This window comes from Rhinopithecus bieti, unplaced genomic scaffold (assembly GCF_001698545.2).
Source record: "Rhinopithecus bieti isolate Rb0 unplaced genomic scaffold, ASM169854v2 scaffold_3734, whole genome shotgun sequence".
Lineage (NCBI taxonomy): Eukaryota > Metazoa > Chordata > Mammalia > Primates > Cercopithecidae > Rhinopithecus > Rhinopithecus bieti.
The window spans coordinates 1,942,342-1,963,994 of NW_016804423.1; the positions used below are offsets into that span (position 1 = coordinate 1,942,342).

Below are 21,653 nucleotides of genomic sequence, written 5' to 3' on the forward strand. Positions count from 1 at the left end.
TCCCCTCTCTGCCCTTAGGGATATTGGTGTCACTTTTCTCTACAAAATTATTTTTTTAAATATATTTTTTAAAATATATTTTTTAAATAACGTTAAAGATAAATATTCTTATAATACTCAGTATAGAACATTTAGGAAATTAAGAAATCACCTCCAGGTCTACCAGCTTCTTACATGTACTGTTAACATAGACTTTATTTTTCCTGTGTCTTACGTTTCTTTTTTAACATAGTTCAAATTATTCTTTAAGTATACTAAAGGTGTATACATTTTGTTTCTGGCTTTTGTTTTGGGATTAATGTTGTTCATGAACATTTCCTGTGTTTTCATATTACCTTTATATACACATCAATGAAATATTTGCTGGTTATAAAAATAGATGTTTCAATATAGCAACCTTAGCAAATTGAGAATAGTTAAAAGAAGTAAACAAAGCAATGTCTCCATTTCCTTTTTCAAGGCTCACTCTATTTCTTTCCAGGCCTTCTGGATATATAATTGGGGTTATTACTTATGCAGAATTTATAAATTGCTTTCTTAATTTATCATAGGGTCCATGCTATTTAATTAATTGTGTTTTCGGTGTGGGATATAAATAAATATTTCTTCTTGTAGTTGTAGTAATTAAGATAACAATGAACATCCTTGTTTATAAGTCTTCAAAAGCATTTCTGAAAATCTTAGAATAGGTTCCTTTTTTTTTTTTTTTTTTGAGACGGAGTCTCGCTCTGTCGCCCAGGCTGGAGTGCAGTGGCCGGATCTCAGCTCACTGCAAGCTCCGCCTCCCGGGTTTACGCCATTCTCCTGCCTCAGCCTCCCGAGTAGCTGGGACTACAGGCGCCCGCCACCTCGCCCGGCTAGTTTTTTTTGTATTTTAGTAGAGACGGGGTTTCACCGTGTTAGCCAGGATGGTCTCGATCTCCTGACCTCGTGATCCGCCCGTCTCGGCCTCCCAAAGTGCTGGGATTACAGGCTTGAGCCACCGTGCCCGGCCTGAATAGGTTCCTCTATATGGAAGTACTGGTTCAAATGATATGAATATTGCAAAGCTTTATAACTAAATTGTTTTTGAGGAAGCCTCTACCAATTTAAACTATCAGAAAAGGTGTACAGGAAAGTAGCTTTCTCATTCTAATTTTTTCAAATTGTATTTCTTTGTTATTTTAATAAGATTGATACTTAAAGGCCGGGCGCGGTGGCTCAAGCCTGTAATCCCAGCACTTTGGGAGGCCGAGACGGGCGGATCACGAGGTCAGGAGATCGAGACCATCCTGGCTAACACAGTGAAACCCCGTCTCTACTAAAAAATACAAAAAACTAGCCAGGCGAGGTGGTGGGCGCCTGTAGTCCCAGCTACTCGGGAGGCTGAGGCAGGAGAATGGCGGGAACCCGGGAGGCGGAGCTTGCAGTGAGCTGAGATCCGGCCACTGCACTCCAGCCTGGGCGACAGAGCGAGACTCCGTCTCAAAAAAAAAAAAAAGGGTTGATACTTAAAACAAAATTTTTTTTTTTAAAAAAGCGGTAGCTTTTGGGAAACCCTGTGTAACAGCTATTTGTTTTAGAACTTCATATCACCTCTAATTCTAGCAATGATCTAGGTGGACAAATTTTACTTGGTCTTCTGTTTGTACACACGATGAAACTCCAGTTCAAAATATTTAAGTAACTTGTCTAAAGTTAACCAACCAAAAAGTATTTAAACCTACCCCAAGACTGAACATCTCCAAAGTCTGACAAACTTTATCACTAAACTGCTTTAAGAAAAATGATGCAGCGCATCACACAGACAACACACACACACACACACACACACACACACACACACACACACACAGCAAACCACACCCCAACACTACACACCCAGCACACACACACACCAAACCACAACCCGCTACACACCCAACATGCACACAGACACACACCAAACCACACCCCCACACTACACACTCAGCACACACACACACCAAACCACACCCCGCTACACACCCAACACACACACACACAGACACACACACACGACCAAAACAAACAAAAAAATCACCCTAAGCCTCAGCAGCATTGTTAGCACTGAGCGAACATCATTCCAAACATCTGTTTGTGCAAATCGTAAGGCCAGCAGGATGGAGAGGAGGATGCGTGGATGCTGGATGGTGAACAGAAAACTGGAGCGATGTTTCAGTAGATTGAAAAGTACCGACCAAAACGAATGACGCAATACATTTTTACATAACATTTACCTCTAACAGAAACAATTTTATTTATATGACTTATCCTGCAAAGGAGTTTAATAGTTGAATAAGTGTTTAATAGTTGAAAAGTGTTCAATAGTTTAAAACACTTATTTTGAGTTTTCCCAAAACTGAAATCAGAAAAAACAATCGCATTTGTTTTCTTATACCATTTTAATTTCTTGTTCCAGCATTTCATCCATGTAGAGTTTATTTGGACACACTATGAGTTATAAAGCTATTTTATTCTTTCTTCTTATAAACTAAGTCAATTAGGAAAATATATTGAATGATTTCTTTTTTTCTCTCCTTGTATTATATTAACATGTGAAATTTGTATGAAGGCTTTAAAAAAATTCTCTCCCTCCTAACTATGAAGCTTATATTCTACCACATATAACAACAGATATTACAGGCAGGATATTATAGAATTATGACTATATTTTTAGAGAAAAAATGGTCATTGAAGCGATGTATTATAGACCCTCATGGATTAGAATTACGTACTGTATGTGAAAAACAAAATACAGTGCGAAGACTGAGGTGTTTGCCAGTTTGGTTCTGCAGTTTGGAAAAAGCAAGGAAATACCAGTTTAACAACCAACCAAATAATGGATATTGACCCTGTAAGCACAATAATAATAACAGAACAGTGTACCCACTGGCAGAAAATTAGTACAGCATTGATCCCATTCATACTATACATCAGTGATGTGGAGGAGGTGGGGTACATGCCCTCCCAGAAATTCCAGAATTATCTCTGGGCTTCCTTGTAAGAAGCAGGCTCATGCCAACGTCACCCATGCTACGCTTCCCTGCGTTCCCTGCGACCCTCTTCACCTGATCTCCGTGGCTAGAGCAGCTGTCACTGACTTGGGCCTGTCTTACATCTTTCCTTGCTTACCAAGTGGGCTCAGACAGCTGAGATTTTTATCATCGATAATTGTAGTAAATTCTGTTTCTAAGAGTGATAGTTCACATTGAATAACAAGATCAATTTATTTAAATTATCCTTCCAAAGTTCTACTTTTTTCATTCTCCTTTTATAAGAATTACTTCTGGAAGAATTTTTGAAGTGACTAAATTTGATCCATCAAAGAACATGCGTGTGACTTAACTGTGTTTTACCTGACGTCACACTTGGGTGTGATGAAAAAATTCGGACTTACCACTTGCATAGCCTGAGAAGACACAAGTGCAGCTAGTGAGGACCACTTGACATGTAGGTTCAGTTCCTTAAAGGAAAAAAAGTCCAACCTAAGGAGACTGCAACAAGGACTATTTCATATAAGCAAATATTAAATCACCCACATAGTGGTACATTTTTAATTTAAAATCAATGTGGTTTTCGGGTTTTTTGGCCTCAAAGTCTCGTTTTTTTTAATTTTTAAGTGTAAGGGTGCATGTACAGGTTTGTTACACAGGTAAACTTGCATCATGGGAGTTTGTTGTACAGGTTATTAAAAGAAACTATCAACAGAGTAAATAGACAACCTACTGAATGGTAGAAAACTTTTGCAAACTATGCATTGGACAAAGGTCTAATATACAAGATGATGTGTTTTTATAAATCTGCATGTGTTTGAATCAAAGCATTGAAATAACACTTTTGGGCTACTAACTTTCAGAGTTTTTTAAATGAGACTCTAAAATAATTATTTCATATTTTTAGTCCAAATTGGCAGCAAGGTGCTAAGTGTCTGGATTCTTCTGACCTGAAGAATGAGCAGAGGGTCATGAAGGAGTTTTAAGGATGCCCATTTATCCTGGTGTATTGTTTTCTTTCAGCATGCAGACATTGGATATTGGCATATTGGACATTTTTGGTTTTGAAGAGTTTCAAAAGAATGAATTTGAACAAGTAAGTAGTCTTTCTTTTAAAATTGTGTGAACTTGAATGGCTTTTAAAACTAAGTTCTGTTTTTAATTCTGTAAAGACAGTGTAACTACTTAACAAGTATGGAATTAAAATAAATAATTTACTCTCATGTTTTAAGATTAATATCTCTGGTTTATCAATATATTAATCATTTTATGTGATCTTGTAAACAACTGGCATAGTCACACGTTGAAAGCAGAATCACTTGTCTTAAAAGACAATGCAAGATGAAGACCAGAGTTGTGCTAATGGAAATGCTCTTTCAACTAGGTCAGAGAGAAGGGAGAAAATGAAGATTTGAAATAACGTGAAGGCTTTCAAAAACCTTGGCCAAACATCAGAATGAAAATGCTCTATTATGCTACATGATGTTATTTGTAGATTCATCTCCATGTAACATTCATACATAGGACTATTGGAAAATCATAAAAATACATTAGAGATGCATGGGTTGTTTTTAATCCATCTATAATTTGGGGCATTTTGAAAGTATTAAATTATTTAGGCATCTTCATAGCACTACATGGATAGTTTTATTAAGTATACCTAAAAACTAAGTGTTAATAAAGACAGTAGAAATACAATTCTCCTTATCAAACAGAGGGGTAAAGTCAACCTGTAGGAAGGTAAACATGAAAAAATAGAAAACCAAGCTCTATTATAATACAGGAAGAATTACAACTCCATAGCATTTGGGAGGAATTTTCATAACCATGTAATTTGTTTAGCTTTATTTTCTTAACGTGGGTAGTGTGGTAGGATAAACAATTAAATAGAATGTGTTTGAGATGCAAGTCTGTGACTTTTACTAGCGTCGATTTCTTGGCCAAGATGAAGACTCTAGAGTGAACTTCGGTTTTCTTGTTTGTAAAATCAGGTTAATAGACTTACAGAGTTCTGAGATTAAACATGATTCAACAGAGGTTCTCGTGTCAGTTACTCTCATACTGTATATGATTAAGAAATGATGGATACCTACCCATCACTGTCGCAAATGGGAACACTTTAAAAACTTAACAATTGGCCAGTTTTATTTTTAGAAAAGCTCTGTATCATCCTGTGTTTAGATCTTAATTATGCTGACTTACCTAATCCAGGGTGAGTCAGCATGAACCATGTTCTTTACAAGACTTTACAAAATGTCTAATTTGAACTAGAACTATAGAGGCCATAGATCTCTTCTCCTTTCATAGTTTTCTGTGGATGAATAGAAAAGGAAAGACTTCATGTGTTTATTTTTATTGCTTATTGTGAGAAAAGTAGTGACGAACATAAGGAAGAAAGCAGTTAAGTGTGACCAGTAGAATATATGACAATATATGTGGGTCTGCAGGGTGCTTATGAAGGTGCATCTCTCATCTCAAGGGTTTGAAGCTGTCTGGCATCGGTAGAGATTCCTTAGGTTATTATCTTAGAAAACAGGCAAGCTTTCATGTCTGCAATGAGATTCCCTGCTTTATCCATCTCCTGGTAAGCGACATGTAGAAATTACAGATGGAATGATGACCTCTGAAGTCTACTAGGGACTTGCCATACAAGCTGCAGCTCCACACCCAGATATAATTATCAGTAGAGAGTGCTAATGATGAATATATGCAAAACATTTAAGTTGTTTTCTTACTGAAACATATTTATTTTACTACAATTATGTAACTCCCTTATTAGAACTTCTTTTGCTAAATATTTTTATGATTTATTTTGAAATACATTTACAGCCTGAGATTTTTGTATAATAGGAATGGCATTTTTTTCCACATCTAAAGAGTCAGTCTCTATTAAATGCCAGAAGCTACCTTTGGGCATTTATGTGTAAAAATCTCAAGAACAATTCTGGGACTTAAATTTTGAAAAAAAAATTGAAATACACACACACATATGTGTGTGTGTGTGTGTGTGTGTGTGTGTATAATTTTTAACTGGTTTGCTTTGCTATTGTGTACAAAAGCAAGTAGGAGTCATTTAGAAGAATAAAATTATTTACATTGTGATGAGTGCAAATCTCATCTTATGATAAGTACAAATCTCATCTTTTGACAAGTGCAAATTTGCATGTAATTTTTTTTAAGACCATTGGTTTGAGTGATACATTTTAGATTTCTGTGTTGCTAACAGAAGCTGGACTTTCTTGTCTTTTATTCCACTACAAACTTGCAACAAAACGCTTAACAAATCAATGCTGTATTCAGAATCAAACCTAGAAGAATATTAGTGCTTTAATAATATGTATTTTATTCTGTTTTGAGCTTATCGACCCATCCATCAGCTCTTCACTTGAATGTCAACTCCTGCAGAGTTGAAATTGTGTCTGTGCTTTGTATAGAATAGAAGTTCAACGAGCATGTTTTCAATTGAAGTTTAAAGAAGAATAAACTCGTAAGAAAAAAGTCTTCATAGTGGATTTCATAGTGGTTCTTCTTGTTCAGGAATAAATGTATGTATTTCTCGACAACTGTTCCTCCACAGGAAGCTTGACAGTTGTTTAGAGTAGGGACACATTTGAGGAGATATTAAGAAACACTCCAAAACTTCAGCATTTCCAACCTCAGTCTCCTCTAGTAGCTCCAAAAGATTAAATGGACTCTCATCTAAAAGATGAGATACTTCAGCTAATAGGAAATTCTAATCCCATTTTCTCTGACTTCATCTTAGTCAATTCAGGCAGCTATAACAAAATACCTTAGAGGAGGTCATTGATAAACAGCAGAAATTTATTGCTCACAGTTCTGGAGGCCAGGAAATGTAAGATGAAGATGCCAGTGGACTTGGGGTCTGGTGAGGGCTCTCTGCTTCATAGATGTTGCCTTCTTGCCACATCCACTCATGACGGAGGATCAAGGCAGTTCTCTGGGGCTTCATTTATTAAGGACACTAATCTCACTCGGGATGGGGGCGCCATTATGACCTAAATCACCTCCGAAAGGCCCCACCTTCTAATCCCATCACTTTGGGGAATGATGGAGGAACACATTCAGACCATAGCAGAATTAGCAAATCATTTCTATTCATAATTATTTCTAGTAATGAGTACAATACTAGTGTAAAAAATATAGTTGACATAGCTCAGTAGTTTGGTACTTCCAGTAGTACTTTTCAGTGTGTGGAAAACTGTACAGGACAAACAACTGACTTCTTTAACATATAAAATGCGGAGAAAAATTGTGAAAGGAGGGCACCTGTAGATTAAAAGCTATCTAAAGACATGTACAACAGCTGAATATGTGGGCATTCTTGGGCCCTAATGTGCTAAATTATGTATAAAAGTTATAATTAAAGTAATGTGAAATCTGGACAGTTAATGAAATTTTTAAAAATTATTATTTATTGGATTATGTATGATAAAGATACTAAAAAATGTGTTTCTCTAAGTTATTGTATCTTAGAGACTTATACTGAAGTATTTACTGATTTAAGGACATACCGTCTGCAAATTGCTTCCAATGAGTCCACCACTGAGGGCAATAAGGAAATGGAAAAAGCAGAATTGGCCATAGGTTGGTACTTATTGATGATTGTTGAAGTTAGTTGGTGGTTGATGGAGGTTATTACATTATTCTCTTCATGATTGTATATGTTTAAAATAGTTCATCTTATGCCATTTTAAATCAGTGAGAAAAATTTAAGATTATATAAGTATTACTATAATAAATGATAGAATTTTTTTCTCTCTAAACGTGTTATTACAGAGCTCTGCGTGCTGTAATTCTGCACCAACGAGCAAAGTCATGAAAATAATTTAACCTACAAATAATTTCCCTACATTCTCCCACTAAACACATACATGCAAAGCCATGTAGTGAATCTCTTAAAGTCATGATGTCTAGTAAAATTACATATTAACAGTATGCTGGAAAGGCAAGTGCAGTGGCTTGTGCTTGTAATCCCAGCACTTTGGGAGGTCAAGGCGGGTGGATTACTTGAGGCCAGGAGTTTGAGACCAGCCTAGCCAACATGGTGAAGCCCCGTCTCCACGAAAAATACAAAAATTACCCACACATGGTGGCACACGCCTGTAGTCCCAGCCACTCGAGAGGATGAGACATGAATATAATTTAAACCTGAGAGGTTGAGGCTGCAGTGAGCCGAGATTGTGCTACTGCACTCCCATCTGGGTGACAGAACAAGACCATGCCAAAGAAAAAGAAAAGAAAAGAAAACACTGGAAGAATTTAGAGAATTGAAGAATTGGAGGCAGAACACATTTGTTCAAAATAAAAGCTCCCTTTGCAGAAGATAGAATTGTGATATATATAGGCCGGGCGCGGTGGCTCACATCTATAATCCTATCATGTTGAGAGGCTGAGACGGGCAGATCACTCGAAGTCAGGAGTTCGAGACCAGCCTGGCCAACATGATGAACCCCTGCCTCTACTAAAAATACAAAAATTAGCCTACGTGGTGGTGAGTGCCTGTATTCCCAGCTACTTGGGAGGCTGAGGCAGGAGAATCGCTTGAAACTGGAAGGCAGAGGTTGCAGTGAGCGGAGATCGCAGCACCGCACACCAGCCTGGGCAACAAGAGTGAAAGTCTGTCTCAAATAAAAGAAAAAATATTGTGATATGTAATTTATCTTCAAGCCAGGCTTTATCTAATCGAATTCATCAGACGTGTCAAGAATTCAAATCATTTCCCTGCTTACAGACTGTTTTCTAACAGCTGAGATTTACTGGGCACTTCAGATGACCTGGGCTTGACTTTTTGTGCTCCGAGTTTGGAAAAATGGAGATACTTTGACTTCTAAAGTTTTATGAAATGATACGATATAATTTGGCAGTCACAACCTCAAGAAATATTTTGACGCCCTTCATTGTGAAATCATGATGCTAGAGACAATAGAAAGAAAAATGGAATAGTAAATTAACTTCTCTTAATTAGACTCTTCCCACATACTTTTCACATGCGTTTTCACATTTCACAGATGAGAAAATTGAGGCTGCTACAGTCTGTGCTTTGTAAGTGCATGCTAGCTGTACATGGTAGGTTTCATTTTTCTGGCTTAGTTGCATCAGTAATCTAGGGTTCATTCATTCAATAAACATCTACTGTTTATGCCCCAAGTTCCAGACCCTGTTCTAGGCACTAAAGTTTACATAGACATTATGGTATGGCAGGTACGGTACAAATGTTAAAAGGGCAAATTCCTTTTTTATAAATTAGATTTTCTCTAGCCAGATAATATGTTCCCACTTCTGCACCAATTCTTCTCTTTTCCAGTCCTACATATTTTTTAGTGTTGGAGCATTTATGATTCTATAATGAATTACCTGAAAACTTAATGACACACATAAACATTTATTATGCTCACCAATTCTTTGAGTCAAGTATTTGAACAGGGTATACAGAGACAGATTGTTTTTGGTCCATCATATCTGGAGCCTTAGCTAGATAACTGAAGTGTTGGAGGCAAATGCCATGTGAAGCTTCTGTCAGTCATGAATGTAGAGGGTGACACTGGCTGTTGGCTGGGGGCCTCAGTTCCTCCTTGCGTAAGTCTTTCCACGTTGGTCTCTCCATGTTGGTCTCTCCCTGTGGCTTCTATGTACACACTAGTTGGGGCTTTCTTGCAGTTTATTGGCTGATTTTTCTAGAGTGGCTTCCCCAAAGGAGAAACACATATAGAAGCTGGATGCTTTTTTGATAACCGAGCTTCAGAGGTCACATAGCATTACTTCCTCTATGAGGTTGGAGCAATCACAAGCATGCCCAGGTTCAGGGAGGAGAGTAAATTGAGTCTACCTCTTGATGATGAAGGACCGATTTTAATTGGACATCATGGGAAAAGGACTGGTGGGATGCTTATATGGGGAAAGGCTGCTATATTGGTCTAAGTATGGGACAGGATCCATGTAATTTTACTCACACTGTATCATGTGATCGCTATTAGATATCAATATTGATTTGTCCACTGATCAGTTGATACACAAATGTGATAAAGTATTATTTTCAGTTGTTTCACACGTAGATTTCAAAATCATACATGTGTTAAATATCTACCCCTATCTTAAAGCATCTTCTACTCTGTGTATCTCCTTTTCACAATGATGTAGAACTTTCCAAAATCATTTCAGGGACTTACCAGCTGTGGATCTGATGTTTTTAAAAATTTGAACAAGAAAATGCATTTATTTTCACTACATATCAGAACTCTAGCATAATGCTATTCAGGTTTCTACAGAAAAACAAATAGAATAATTAAATAATGAGATGCTAGTATAATATACCTCTTACAATGACACTGGATTCTGTGTTTATAGATAGCATGATTATTGGTCTTCTTTAAATAACAGTCTTCAAAAACTTGTTTTAGAGAAATAAAATGGGTAGTGGCAACATAATTAAGAATTTTGAGCATACAAACTATACTTTTAATGATTTTTCCCTCAAAATCTCTGTAAGTTAAGTAATATTACTTCTGAGCTTAAATAAATTAAGTAGCTCATAGAAGTTCTCACAAAACCAGGTTCTGAATTCAGGTTTAATAACTTGAGCTATTTTCAGTTCCAAAGGTTCTTACAAAGCTAAACTTAAAATTTTAAGTTTAAAATTTTAATTTCTAAACTTCACTTGATGCCCCCTTTTGTTTGTATTTCTCTTAGGACTTAATATTATTTATTCTATTATGTGTAGAAACAATAAACTCTTCATAAATTTTATGTGCCATTATTTTTTTACATAGTGGAATTTATCACCAAATCCATTTAATATAAATAAGTAAGTTACATAATGTAGGTATATCTTTTTCATTGTAGAGTACCAGGATGATTAAAAGGAAATGTTACAAAGCTTAATAAGGAGAATTAATGCATTTGAAAACATCTATCAGATTACTTTATAGAAGAGTGAATTGAGTTATTTTAATGACCAGGAAAAGGCTTAAATTAATCATTGTGGCTGTCCAGCTGTAAAGCTCCAATCCCAGATACCTAAACTAGGAAAATGCTTTCATGTAGTTTTGTGCTAATAATTGATAATGGCTACAATTTCTTGAGCTCCTACTATTAGTCAGACTATTGTTCTATATAATTTTTAACTCTTACAACAGCTCTTTCAGAAAATTAAGAGTTATCCCCATGAGTTTTGTGAGGCCCAGTGGGAATTCAAAGGCAGATGTGTGAGGCCCCAGGAGCTGATCCAGCACAGGCCATGCTGTCAATTTGTCATTCAGAACCTCTAAACTTTGCATTTAATTCTGAATAATTACAACTATTTGAAAAAGGCTTATTATTTTGGTAGAAATTTTATATTAATCATTGGTTTTGAACTATATGAATAATTTTATGTGAAAAAAGAAAGCATATTGATTAGAAGTTTATTACTAAACAAGAAAACAAACTTTTTTAAAAAACCATTGACAATTGAGCAATTTGAGCAATTTGATAGAGTGACTAAAGATCTAAAATAGTAGAGTAACCATTGAGCAATTTGATAGAGTGACTAAAGCTCTAAAATAAGGGTTTTAACCAGAGGTTATGTTTCTAACTCTTAGGCATGGCTTCTATTTAAATTGAGGGATATATTTTATGTACAAAGTATCATACCAAATATCTAAAATAATTTTTTTAATTTGTGTTTTTCAATCCTGATCTTAGCATATTATTTTATCAGATTTGTCAATAAATTTAGCCAGTTAGTTTATAGCAGATAGACTCCTTTTTGAAGACCAATTCTTCAAATCCCAAAGTAGTAATTATTTACATTAAAGAATATAGTCATGAATTAAACCCATCAAAATACTAGATTGTTTTTGTTCTTAGTAACAGAATAAAATAAATGTTGTAAAAAGAGAACGTGTTTTTTATTTGTGTAAAACAATGTCTTTATACATGTGAAGTAACTGAAATTTATATTTGCCTAAAATTTGTTATATATACTTTATTTTTAAAATACATAAGGGAAGCCAGAGAAGGAAAGATGATTGATTCCTTTAAGAAATAGTAACTTAACAAAATAAAAAATTTAAAAAAAGAAGAGAAGGGGAAAAGGAAATAGAAGGGTAAAAAAAGAAATACAAACAAAAGCAAATATGGCAGCCTGGGCCAGGTGGTAGCTGTTGGTGGTAGCAAATGTGTGCCCAGTTCACTTCCTGGGTGTTGACTGCAGGTCCTGATGCGGGTGTCTGGTAAAGAAAGCAACCCTTCTCTGTTGTGGCTACCAAGGGACTACCGAGGCCCCAAGTCCTCTGTTTTTAAAATAAGATCAGCTTATCAGCAGACGTGGTATCCTCTATCAAGGTAAGAGTGATGGTGCTAGCAAAAGAGGAAACATGACCTTTCCCAAATAAGAATGGTAGGAAAGAAAGGCCTCTACAATTATAGATTCTGAGAAGACAAAATAAACAGGACTTTTAAAACTGAAATAAACAACAGAGATGCTGTCGCCTCACCAACCTCCTGGACCTGCCATTTCATAGGCAATATATGGAAATCAGGGATAATTGATTTGTCGGAGAACCACTTGGAGCAGTCTGGTGAGCCCCGAGGTAATCTTCAAATAGTTGAGGTTTATAGTACGCTTGACGTGTTCAGGTCCGCAAGAAGTCCTGCAGAGAAGCCTATTAACTTAACTCCATGTTTCCCCAATGGGTTTCTACTTATGTAGGATTTTTAGACAACAGCTATTAAAGTCTCATACAATTAGTGTTCTGCTGAACATATTTCAGGAATGCTGAATATCTAAATCTAACACTATTCCTTCTCTCTCTCTCTGTCTTATGTGAACACATACACGTTAATATCTTATATATACACATATATATAAACTGATGAGTAAATTAGTTAATGCATAGTGCATTCTTAGTTCTATGATCTGTCTCAATGTGTTTAACCATGTCTACCCATTAGAATCACCTGGAAAGCTTTTTAAATATTTCAATGCCTGCACCCCACTCCAATTTAATTGGTTTGGGGTCAAGCACAGACATTAGCCTTTCTTAAAAAGCTCCTCAGTTAATTCCAATGTGCAGAGAGGATTGCGAATCACTGCCCGGGGCTCTGCCTTCAGCTGGAGTCAGCTTTAATTAATCTCCTACTTTAATTCTGTGATGTATATGCCATGCTCTATTATATTTTTGTTTCAGATATGTTTCACTGAGTAATACAAATAAAGGGAGAACAGTTGGTGAAAATTTACTCAAGAAATTGTTTGTCATTAATACAAATGATGAGCCATCTGGATAAGCAGTAAGGTTCCGTTCCTAAAGAGTGTGTTCCAGGGGTGCATAATTTTTATTAGTAAACCACTTAGCAGTGGCACTTCATGTACAAAGCATGTATTTTAATTAGAGAAGAGCAAATACTATCTAAGTGGTTACTTGGTAATTATTCATGAGCATTTATGAATACTCAGCTTTCACCCACATTCACGTCTACTCTGAGGAATACTCGGAGATCTAATTGAACCCCAAAACAACTCTACAATAGGTAGATTTGAAAAAGTAGTGGTTGTTTTGCATTGAAGCCAGTGATGCCAATGATTGATGCAGATTTATGCTTCTAGGTATGCGAACTGATTTGCCTGTAAAAATCTTCACTCTATCTTTCTCTGATTGTGTGGAACACACGCCCACATGTGCACATTCACATACACATACAGAGTTTAGTGAAAATAAATGAAGAATAAGGTTTTATCCATGACTTTGGCAAAACCATTTGGTTTGTGGGGTACATTTTTAAAATTTTTAGTGCGGTATCTGATATTGAATATGTTCCTATTGTTAACCTTAGCTACATGTTCTAGTGGTTTTGAATTTCATGCCACAGTACTTCTATATTTTAACTTTGGTTCAAACAATGAGTGCTTTGAACAGTTTAGAATGAAGGCAAACTTTAAGTAAAACATTTTAATGGACACATTACACAAAAATTATTTTGAAAAACATTCTGCTTTAAACTACATTTGTTTCCAGTGACTCACTACCACTCCACATCACTCTCCGCTGTTGGAAACACAAATATAGATTCAGTTCCAGAAGGCACCTTCGTAATAAAAGGTACAAATTGGAAATCAGTCCACAGGCTACTTGGTTTTACACAAGAAGCTGGAATTTTCTCTATGGGATTTCAATAATTTATTTTAAGATTTTTTTTCCCCCAGAACACAAAGAACATGAGGTTCAATAAAAGGTTCGGGTGTATTGTAAAGATCACCCTATGCCACAAAAAGAACTCACAGCTGATGCTGAAGCTTAACAATGCTAGAAGTCCAACAGAGAAGCTGTAGGTTTTATCAATCATTTTGACCAGGAGAGGAATAAATTGGGTTGCTCTATCCAAAGACACAGGCCACATCCATTTCTGTTACCCAAAGTTCGGTAGATTGCTTTAGACCTTTGTGGAAAAAAGGAGGAAACCTGAGCCCTCACTTCTCCCCATCCTTGTATTTGCCGCGGTTTCATCTACATTCACACTTGGTTTCACTGCTTTGATTAAACCAGGGGATCAATTCAGTGAAGCCAATATTCAACTCAGTAAAATATCAGTGAGAAAAAAATAATTACAGTATCTGTTTTCTATTATGAGAAGCCTCGGGTCAGTCAAAACACAACAGAGGTTGTGTTCTGTAAGGCTGTCAAGGCCAGGAGGGTACACTCAGCTTGTGATCGAAAGCAGTTTTTGTACCTACAGAGCTGCAACTTACTCTGAATGCAAAATTATTATTTTAAATAATAATTATTATAACAAATGTTAAATTATTATAACAAAATAACAAAAGAATTGTATGAAATATGTTAGAGTCATCCATGTCCATCTAAGTATTTTCAATTAGACACTCTCAAAATGAGAGGAAAACAAAATGTCATATAATGTGGCTATGTCTTATAAATAATCAGTCACTGATTTTTTAAAATTTGGAATCGTTTTTATCAAACTTCTTATCATTTCGCACAGTAATAGATATTACCTTATTTCATGGATTCAACATTTGTTTCTCAGCAATTTGTTCCCTAAAATGTATTCCACTTAAGCACACTATCCATAAACAGTCAAATTGTTGAGGTAAAGGACGGACCTATTTGTGTTAATTTTTAGATGATTCAATGTATTTTTAATAATAACTTGAGAAGTTACAATTGTATGTATCATATAGTCAAAGAATATTTTCCAATGGTTTCATTCCATAAAAGAAGTCATTTATTTTCTGTACATTTTCAGTAAATATTTCACCTCAAACTTTAATAATTTTATAGCACTTATTATTCCTTTATAACAAAATTACCTTATTATTGGAGTTTAACAAATTATTAAAGGAATGCATCAAAATATTATTTCTGAAGCAAAGTGAAATAGTTTGAACAGTTTTTATTTCTCTTTAACAATTTTATTTTTTATTTATTATTGAAATGAAAGTGACAAGCAGATGTATTTCTTTAACAGTAGGGATGCAATTGTGGACAGATGCTACATAGTTGAGTGGAAAATGGTTTTTCTTTCCAAAACCATTACTGGAGATTTATGCCCTGTAGGATAAGATAAACATAGAAACTGATCATGAAGATCTGGATCGCCTGGCATCACTTGGTTTTCATGGAATAATTCAGGAGGATAAATGTGCTAGACTGTATCAGTTACAAGAAAGAAAATATTTTTCATATGATATTTAGATACTGAATGCCACTCCTCCCTCTGCCAGCTATAATGTGCAGAATTTGTTGGTCTGTGTCCATATTCAAATCGTATTTGCCTTAACAACAGCGCCTTTAAAATTAAATGTTTTATATGGTATGTTCTCATCCAAAGCGACTATTTTAATTAAGAGAAATGAGCACTGAAGTGTGAGTTTACCTAAAAAACACTTAGTTTAAAAGGTAAGGGACTTCCCGCTTTGTGCATTTCTCTTGAAATCTAGTTGCCAGAAGACAGAGAGGAAAAATTCTAGTTACTTTCTGGGCAAATAATATATAAGGAAGAAAATCCAGTAACCACAGAGGGAGTGCTGGGGGAAGAAGGCCATACCAGGAGAGTCTCCTGGTTTATACAAATCCTCTTAAGTTCTTTAGGTTTAAAATGACTTTTAGGACCACCACAACACGGCAGGTTCTTCTTTGATTTTTAACTTAGATTTCATGTTGTAATAGAATGTTTTAGGGAAACTTCTTCTATCTACAGAAACTCATTTATCACTGAATTTAAGAAACCATCTTTTACCATGAAGGCAGAGAGACAAGAAAAACCATTGGGAAGGGTGGTAGTCATGGAGCACCATTTTTTGACCTGAAGCTAAGAATCACTTTTCTTATGATTTGAATGTCAATATGTGATATTCAGATCTTATTTTAATATGGCTATTACTTTAATATTTTGTTTGTTATGTGTCTACTATATGGTTATTCTCCACCTGTCGTGTTAATAATGAAAAAGACCATGTGCATTCATCCTTAAACTAACCCCATCAGGTTGTAAGGACCTCCGCACTTTGAGCTCTCCCACCTCTGCTTCAGTCAAGGAACCCCTTGCCTGCCACCCTCTCATGCTCTAATCGCCCCGTTTCTGAAGATGTTTGAGCTAGCTACACCTACGCACAACATTCTAACCCTGGCAAGAAGACTAGAACTTTACAGCAAATCCACCCAGTCCCACGCCACCCTCCCTTCTGTGTTCACACCGGTGTTCTGCTCTTTGGTGTGTTTGTTTCTTCCCTGAAGAAGTTAGCCCCTGAGACTTCTTCATGCCCTACTTCTGAAGTTACCCCCTGAGACTTCTTCACGTCATAAATTTCCATTCTCCCAAGTAACTGGATTTTTGAGAAAATGCCCTTTTCCGTCTAGGTGCATGTAATTCTCCATACATTACTAGCCACACCCTTAAGGGTAAGTGGGAGCTCCCTTTGGGAGAATATGGAGTGACCTGGTGCTGGTCACTTGAGAAGGTAATTTGTCTTGCTCATTGGAAGCTGTCCTTATATGGGCTAGAAGGAGGACATGAGTGCCCATCAGCAGGACTGGAACATCTAGAAGGAGCTCCTACTTCCCAGGTGTTGTGAAGACATCAGACTTGGAGAAGATTTGGGGTATGTGGAAAAGAGGAACCCAGAAAGTTCTTTCTTTTCTGTGCTCTTTTTTTCCAGTCTTTCTTATTTATTTTATTTACTTGAGACAGAGTCTTGCTATGTCACCCAGGCTGGAGTGCAGTGGCGTGATCTCGGCTCGCTGCAACCTTCGCCCCGCCGAGTTCAAGCCATTCTCCTGTCTCAGCCTCCTGAGTAGCTAGGACTACAGGCGCCCGCCACCATGCCAGGCTAATTTTTGTATTGTTAGTAGAGACGGGGTTGCACCATATTGGTCAGACTGGTCTCGAACTCCTGACTTCAGGTGATCCACCCGCCTCAGCCTCCAAAAGTGCTGGGATTACAGGTATGAGCCACTGCGCCTGGCTAATATTTTGTTAATTTTTAACGAAAGCTTTGGCATTTGTTTCTATTAATAGAAGATATTTCTCATTAAATATTATCATAGATATTATTCCCCTTGCAGATGTGATCTAATTTTCTTTCAAATGTTTTATCAATTGTTTCCATCTAAATGAGTATTGATCTGTAATTATTTTTAGTTACTGAGCACTACATATTCTAAGCAGCTTTAAATTTTGTCTAGTATAACATAATGGTTTAGGGTGCAGATGAGGGAGCATGAGGGTCTGTAAGACTGAGTGAACTCACAAAGGAAGTGGGTGTAGACAGAGAAGAGACAAGGCCCACAAACACAACCCCTGGACACTCCAACATGAGCAGGCCAGGAGTCCATAAAGAGTTGGGAAAGGAGATAGGGAGGAAGCAGCCAGTGAGCTAGAAAGCCAAGAGAGTGTGGTGTCCTGGAGGACAGGTGAGAAAGTGCTCCATGGAAGGAGAGAAACCGACTCAGTCAAATTACGCTGGGGTGGGGATGGGTCAAGAGAAACAAATGTGAGACTTGAACATTGGATTTAGAAATGTGCACATTGCTGGCTGAGCGCGGGGTCTCACGCCTATAATCCCAGCACTTTGGCAGGCCGAGGCAGGCAGATCACGAGGTCAGGAGATTGAGACCATCTTGGCCAACACAGTGAAACCCCGTCTCTACTAAAAATACAAAAAATTAGCCGGGCGTGGTGGCAGGAGCCTGTAGTCCCAGCTACTCGGGAGGCTGTGGCAGGAGAATGGCGTGAACCCGAGAGGCAGAGCTTGCAGTGAGCCTAGATCGTGCCACTACACTAGTCTGGGCGACAGAGCGAGACTCCGTCTCCAAAAAAAAAAAGAAATGTGTACATTGCTGATGAGTTCCACAAAAGCAATTTTGATGGCGCCATAGTGTCAAAAGTTTTATTAGAGTGGTTTCAAGAGGGAGTGGGAAGAGAAGAATTTGAGATAATAAGTAGAAATCAGCCGTGTGTGTGTGTGTGTGTGTGTGTGTGTGTGTGTGTGTGTGTTTTGATATGAAAGGAAGCAGAGAAGTAGAATAGTAGACTAGAGGGGAAGTCAGATTTTATGCTGGTTAGATTTGAGTTATGGTGTAGTTTTTAAAATACTTTAAGATAAATAAAGTTTTCTTTTTTTAAGATTAAGAAATAGCATATTTGTTTCCTCGTGGGAATGTCTTGTGGAAAGAGAAAAATTGACAGTTGGAGGAATGTGGAAAATTTTCTGATAAAGAAAATAATTTCTACAATAAAATGATTTGACTAGTGATTACTGTTTCTGAAAGAACCGCCACACTCATTCTTACCCATCACTAATATGCAATCAGAAATGAGGCCCTCAAGAAATGCTTCTCTTTTCTCTGGGATCTCATGGCAAACCCAGCTTTATCTTCATTTCCCGATGAGAGCTCAAATATATTTTCCTTTTGGAAATATTTTAAGTGCTCAAATATATTTGAGACTCAACATTTATAAGTTAGTATTGTAATCATACTTTTTGTTGTTTTTAACATACTTTGAATAGTTAGATGATATGGTATCAGATATATTTGACTTGTGAAATATGTGCAAGTCCATTACTGGACTTCAGTTGAAACTTGACTTCTCAGGCAACGTTGTCATGCTTTATTTTGATAGACTAATTGATTGGAACCTCCCTGAGTCAATACTTTACCAATCTGAAACTGTCATTGAACAAGTGAATATGCACTGCTGTACTATCTTGTGAAATGTTTTCTTGTTTTCTCCACAATAGCTTTGTGTCAACATGACCAATGAGAAGATGCACCACTATATCAATGAAGTGCTTTTTCTCCACGAGCAAGTGGAATGTGTACAAGAGGGAGTTACCATGGAAACAGCATATTCTCCTGGTAACCAGAATGGAGTTTTGGACTTTTTTTTCCAGGTATTCATATAATATAATTAGACACTTAACAGGATACATCGATTTAAATATACTGGAGACAAATAATTTTCTTTCAGGAGGCCTTATTTTTGAGATATCTTTATATGTGAGGTTCTGCAATAATTTTTCAAAATCTACTGAGGTGCACAAGTTATCTTTTTCTGAAAGGGCATTTGAAGCATCAGCAATTCATTAAAAGGACAAGAAATATCAGATCATTTTGATATAGAAATATTCAATACTGTTTATTCAACATCACTAAAACTCTCCTTTTGGCAATAAGAAGTGCCTATTGTAAAAAAAAAAAAAAAAAAAAAGACTTTTTATAAAAAAATACCTAAGATTAATCACACCCTAAAACAAGTTCACCAGAATCTTTTTTGTTAATTTATCTTCAAAGTTTCTAAGATTTAAATTTGGAAAAATTGGCAGGAATAGCATATAAACACACATATACTATCAGTTAAATTAAGAGTCGCACGGCATCTGCAGGTGTTTATAGTTTATTTTTTCTACTTTACAATGAAAAACATTTTGACCCTGTGTCTCTATCATATAAGCCAAAATCTATCACATAAACAGCAATTGCGATGTACTAATATAAGAAAACATTATATGGATTTACTCACAATATCTCCAAGACACATGGACATTGTTGAAAACAGACAGCGTTCAGCTAATTGGAGAATATGTCATTCTTTAGTCTCTCTTTCCATAAAGATAGATTTCTAAATTACTTTATTTTATAAATTTTTCTGATTAACACATTCTCGTTCCTGCTAGTAACTTGTCAGCATTCTTCTTTTTTAAAATTATAGCCCTCTTCCTCCAGAAAGCCCTCATAGTGACATACAGAGCCTATAATTACTTAAGGTTTAAAAATGTCTTCAAACTGGCAGGACTGTATACTTAATTGTATATGGGAAGCGTCACGCATCCAGCACCTTCTCTCCAGCTTGCCGTGTTCTCTTCCACTGCTAACCAGGGGTCGTCAGAATGAAAACTTGCATGGGCCATATTTATATTTCAAGGATTACCTATTTGTCCCTGGCCCTGAGGGGAGGAGTTGATCCAGATTTTTACCAAATCCTCCAAGTGTCTAGTACATTTTGTTGCACTCTGTAGTATCTGATGAAGGTGAAACTATGACCACCTTTCACATGCAGTGGGGCCATGCAATCTCTTCTAACCCTTTACTAGTAAAGGAATTGAAGGTCATCAATCCCTTTCTTTGTTTTTGAGACAGAGTTTCCCTCTGTTGCTCAGGCTGGAGTGCGGTGGCGCGATCTTGGCTCATTGCAAGCTCTGCCTCCCAGGTTCACGCCATTCTCCTGCCTCAGCCTTCCAAGTAGCTGGGACTACAGGTGCCCACTACCACGCCCGGCTAATTTTTTTGTATTTTTAGTAGAGACCAGGTTTCAACATGTTAGCCAGGATGGTCTCGATCTCCTGACCTCGTGATCCGCCCACCTCGGCCTCCCAAAGTGCTGGGATTATAGGCGTGAGTCACCGTGCCCGGCCGATTAATCCCTTTCTTATGGCTTATTTCTCCAGGTTCTATTTTTGTTTTTAGGCACTTCCACAAGTTTTCAAAGTCTAAAAGTTTAATCGCCCCATTCTTTTATTGTTTTATTTCAGACATCCAGAAAACATAACATACAAGATTTTGTTTTTAATTTGAAGACAATACAAATAATAATGCTTCAAAAATGTTGCTAGTAATCAACCAACTTATCCCTGGCGAACATCATGTTGATTTTTGGAGCAGAATCCGTGAGCTCTCGGAATGTCTATCATCTTTATACTGATTCGGGGCCCTGTCTTTGAGTTACTGCAATACACATTGACCACTTTACCAAACAAGTGAATATTTTCACCCCAGAGAAGACATCTGTCACTGCCCTTGAAACAGAAACAGACTTGCAGACAACCTTGCCATGGCTCATTTGTCCTTCTGCTGTGTGTCTTGTGTATGTTTGTATGTGAATCTGTAACAGCATTTACAGAGGTATCATGACCTGATGCTCAGATCAATAGATGAAGGAATGATGGATAGTATTGTAATATCAACATTTTACTTACTCTTCAGCAAATAGCTTGCTATTAGTTGATATAAAGAATTGTTTGATTTTGAAGACATCACAGATGGAACCAATCCTTGGCAAACTTCTCACACGGACCATTTTCTTCTAGGGCTACTCTCATATATGTATATATATACACACACACATATATATAATTTATATATTTAT

The 21,653-nt window shown here is 36.7% G+C and overlaps 1 protein-coding gene across 1 annotated transcript in view; it reads left to right on the forward strand.

Annotated features, from left to right (window-relative positions):
* MYO16 (myosin XVI) overlaps positions 1-21,653 on the forward strand; it is a 638,577-nt gene that overhangs the window by 405,713 nt on the left and 211,211 nt on the right. Inside the window, 2 exon segments of the mRNA XM_017868179.1 lie at positions 4,017-4,089; positions 19,249-19,401. Coding sequence (XP_017723668.1) covers positions 4,017-4,089; positions 19,249-19,401 — 226 coding nt within the window.